Here is a 3868-nt window from a genome sequence, read left to right as displayed (position 1 = left end):
ATGTTGAGAATATTGCATAAGTTATTCATATAGCTGGGAACGTTCTTCACCCTTCGTTTTTGTCTAGTCATGTATGTTGCTAATATAGTTTTCAACTTTCATATTGCCGTCGTTATTGTGTAGTCGCTTTGTTTAATAGTTTATATTGCATAGTGATAAAATGGCATGACATCAAGAAGACTTATTAATAGAAGCCTTATTAAAAAAAGACTCGCAGGCGTATAATATGGCATGAGAAGTTGGTCATTCCAACTACAACCAACCAAATACTCATTCAAAAAGAAATTAAATCACAATGTCATCAGATTCTGATATCGATGCTGATGTGAAGCCTACCATTTTCCGAGAGTACATTGGCATGGAAGATAATATAGATGATTTTCCTGCAAACATGATCAACGACAACATCAAAGAATTCCACTTCATTCTGGGCTTTGCAACCGAGTTGTATGTTTATGGAAAAGGCACAGGAGAATTTAACCGCACTTGGAGCATTGAGAACTTTAGCCCAGAAAATGTGGCTAAACTCAAGCAACTGCATAGGCAAGTGAAAGTGGTAATAAGCATAGGAGGCAATGGCCATGAATATCAATTCAACCCTCAGAATAATGAAGACTGGATTACGAATGCTGTATCATCAATCAAAGAGATCATCCTAGACTACGAGAACGAAGTCATGGACGATGATAACATAATTGACGGTATTGATATTAACTATGAAAACATCACTTCCAGTGTCGACGACTTTTCAAACTGCATAGGGCAGGTCATACAAAAACTCAAGGAAGATCCGGATGTTTCCAAATCCATGAAAATAGTGTCCATTGCTCCAACAGAGTTACTCCAACCCCACTACCTCAAACTGTATCTAGTCAACAAAGACAATATTGACTGGATTGACTACAAGTTCTACAATCAGTATTTTTCCTCAAGGGATGAGTTTGTAAGTCTTTTTAAGAAACTAGTTACTGATTATGATACGGAGTTTAAACTCTTGGCAGGAGTCAGCACCTATACAGGTATTCCATCTGAATCACAAGGTTTAATTGTTGACGGATGTAAATACCTCCTTAGCCGTGCATCACTAGCTGGAGTTTTTGTTTTGGATGCTAATGCCTCTGCCCCCGCATATTCACTTGAGAGACAGCTTCAAGAACTCCTTACTAAAGAGTGATTACTTACTAGGTTCTTACCTAGCTAGTAATTTGATTTCATTTCACGGGTCACACATACTATAATCAATAGCGAAGCCTTATCAGTCGTGCTTTTTATAGTATGTTCAATATTCTAAATAAGACCTATGATAGGTCAAGTGCTCTTTTTACTGCTTATGTGTTTGTTTATAACATATTTTTCACTGTTTTCTTTCTTTAATTATTGTGTCTTTGTTGTGAGACTTGAATTGTTTTTTTATTTTGTATGTATCATGAACTATCTGAACTACTTAATTACCAATTTATTAATAAGAAGCAAATATTATTGTTTTCATTTTTCTCTGTATACTTGCCTCTTACCTCAAATTATATTTGACCATTCATACTAGAGTTTCGATTAATTTTAGAAGAAATGTATACACAAAACCATTTCAAGATTTCATACTGGAGTTTCGATTAATTTTAGAAGAAATGTATACACAAAACCATTTCAAGATTTCATGAATATATATAATTGACACAGTTGAAAATATTAGGGATTAGCGAACGCTAAATATAGAACGAGAATACAGGATTGCAAGCATAAAACTTGTTAGATAAACTCTAGAATCCACGAGATAAAAAAATACAAAATTTTATTATATCAAATTATGATCTTTGACTCAAACCGAAAAAGATAGAAGAAAAGAAACCCTAATTGGCTTATAATAAAAAAACAAAAAAGAAACTCTAATAGATTTTTTTAATCCAAAACAAAAATAAAATAAAAAATTGCAAAAAATATTAAAATATTGTTTTTGGGCCTGAAATAAACTCGGATGACTTAAAAAATCTTCCTAAATCAGTCTCTTCCCCCTCTGAAGAACTCGACCCCATGTTCCCTTCTTAAGAAAGAGCCTCATCTACTTGATATTCACGAATATCAGTAACATTGAAAGTAATGGATATATTCATGAAATTCGGGAGAGCTACCATATAAGCATTATCAGTGATCTTTTGAGTCACAATGCGCGGTTCATACTTATGAGGTTGTGTAACACCCCATTTCTACCTGGTGAATATTATAAAAATCAGAGTTACAAAAATTCCAACATATAAAAGGGATGCCACGTTAACTACGTAAAACAACGACATTTAATCGCATGAAATACAATACATAACACATTAAAATTTGGATGAATGCAAAATGTAGGGAAAATAAAGAATTGTACTCGCACGGGCCCTACCCCGCTGCCTACGTATCCTTTTCAGGATTCAGAGTTACCGTAGCTCGGCTAAAGATTTTTTGTTTGTTTTTGTGTTTTTTAGTTGGGCGGAGTTAACGCTCGCGCTCTTGCATAAGGGGACAGCCTAGGATGCAATGGAGCGGAGATAACGGTGCCCTTAAATGCCAACGAGGCAAAAGAAAAAGAAATGATTGGTTGGTGTCTTTTAGGGTAGATGAGTGGTGAACAGTTCCCAATACCGGGCCACTCACCACTTTCTCTACTTTGCTTTAGTCTGAACCATTGTTAGGTGTTTTAAGTGTTTTTGGTTGTGTATTTTTTAAGGGGAATTTGTTTGCGATTCGAATCACATAAAAATGTATAATGATCGAGAAGCAGATTAGGGAATGAATCCCACTCATTTCTCTCCCATTAGGTAGTGACCGAGAAACAGATTAGGGAATAAATCCCACTCGTTTCTATGCCACTAAGTGATTGAGAAACAGATTAGGGAATGAATCCCACTCATTTCTCTATCACTTTCTTAATGTGATTCGCATCTTCCTTTTATTAAGTTTTAAATGTTGAAAAGAAAAAGAATGAAACAGGGAACTAATCTTAAATTCTAGTCTAAGTTGTCTATACGAGTCTAAATCCTAATGTTAACATGGGATAGATTCTAAAAGAAGCATACAAGTGGTATTAACAAAGTAGGCCAAAAATATGGCCAAAACAAGTAACAAAGTCACATAAGAATTACACCAAAATTGACATGTAAATGAGATAAAAGGATAAAGGAAACTATTCAAAAATTAATCTAAAATACTACTATTTTTATGAGTCTTTTGATGTCAATGATCACCTAAAAATCTAACAAAATTATTAAAGGTCTTATCATGTTTTTATCAACTAGAAAGTAAAAAGGAAAAAACTATTGTGAAGTGAACCTAAAATCTAACATTGATTTTATGCATTTTTTTATTTGGTTTAAAAAAGGCTTAAGAAGCAAAAATAAAAGAAAACAAAAAAATTAAATGGAAACTAGAACTAAGCTACCAGGGGGTGCATTAGCATTTTCGAATGAATTAAAATTATGTAAAGGTAGAACAGGGCCAGAAACAGGGGGTGGCAAGAGCATGGGCGCGCTAAAGCCCAGTCCAATAGCAGGTGGTGTGTTGGTGAAAAGGGTGTGTGATGCTGAAAAGAACTCAGGCCCAATGATCTTGAAGCAAAACGTGGCCCAATCACTAACATCAGCATTCCATTCATTTTTATTTATTATTGCACTTTGTTATTTAGTGATTAAAACATAACGTGAACAAATATACACACATGCATCAACTGGTCAAGGTGGAGTTTAAGTCACATAAGACAAAATGCATTCATGGACCAATCAGAATTGAACAACACACTCGTCAATCATTGAATAAAAGATGGAAATGAAATAAAATGGGAGCCTTAGCCATTAACGTGATGACACGTAAGCTCCAGGGGAAACTCAAAGCAAAC

The 3868-nt window shown here is 34.5% G+C and overlaps 1 protein-coding gene across 1 annotated transcript; it reads left to right on the top strand.

The window, feature by feature from the left end:
- Nucleotides 1-208: 208 nt before the first annotated feature.
- Nucleotides 209-1463, top strand: LOC131599604 (chitinase 2-like). The gene has a single exon (XM_058871898.1). The coding sequence runs from the start codon at nt 296-298 to the stop codon at nt 1172-1174; it is 879 nt and encodes a 292-aa protein (XP_058727881.1). The 5' UTR covers nt 209-295; the 3' UTR covers nt 1175-1463.
- The last annotated feature ends 2405 nt before the right edge of the window (nt 1464-3868 follow it).

The sequence above is a fragment of the Vicia villosa genome, linkage group LG4 (assembly GCF_029867415.1).
Source record: "Vicia villosa cultivar HV-30 ecotype Madison, WI linkage group LG4, Vvil1.0, whole genome shotgun sequence".
Classification (NCBI taxonomy): domain Eukaryota; kingdom Viridiplantae; phylum Streptophyta; class Magnoliopsida; order Fabales; family Fabaceae; genus Vicia; species Vicia villosa.
The sequence above is the reverse complement of the archived record's forward strand: the minus strand, read 5'-3'. Positions and strand labels throughout refer to the sequence as shown.

Bases quoted from the DNA above. Each gene is read 5' to 3' on its own strand.
- LOC131599604 (XM_058871898.1), top strand. From the start codon at position 296: ATGTCATCAGATTCTGATATCGATGCTGATGTGAAGCCTACCATTTTC.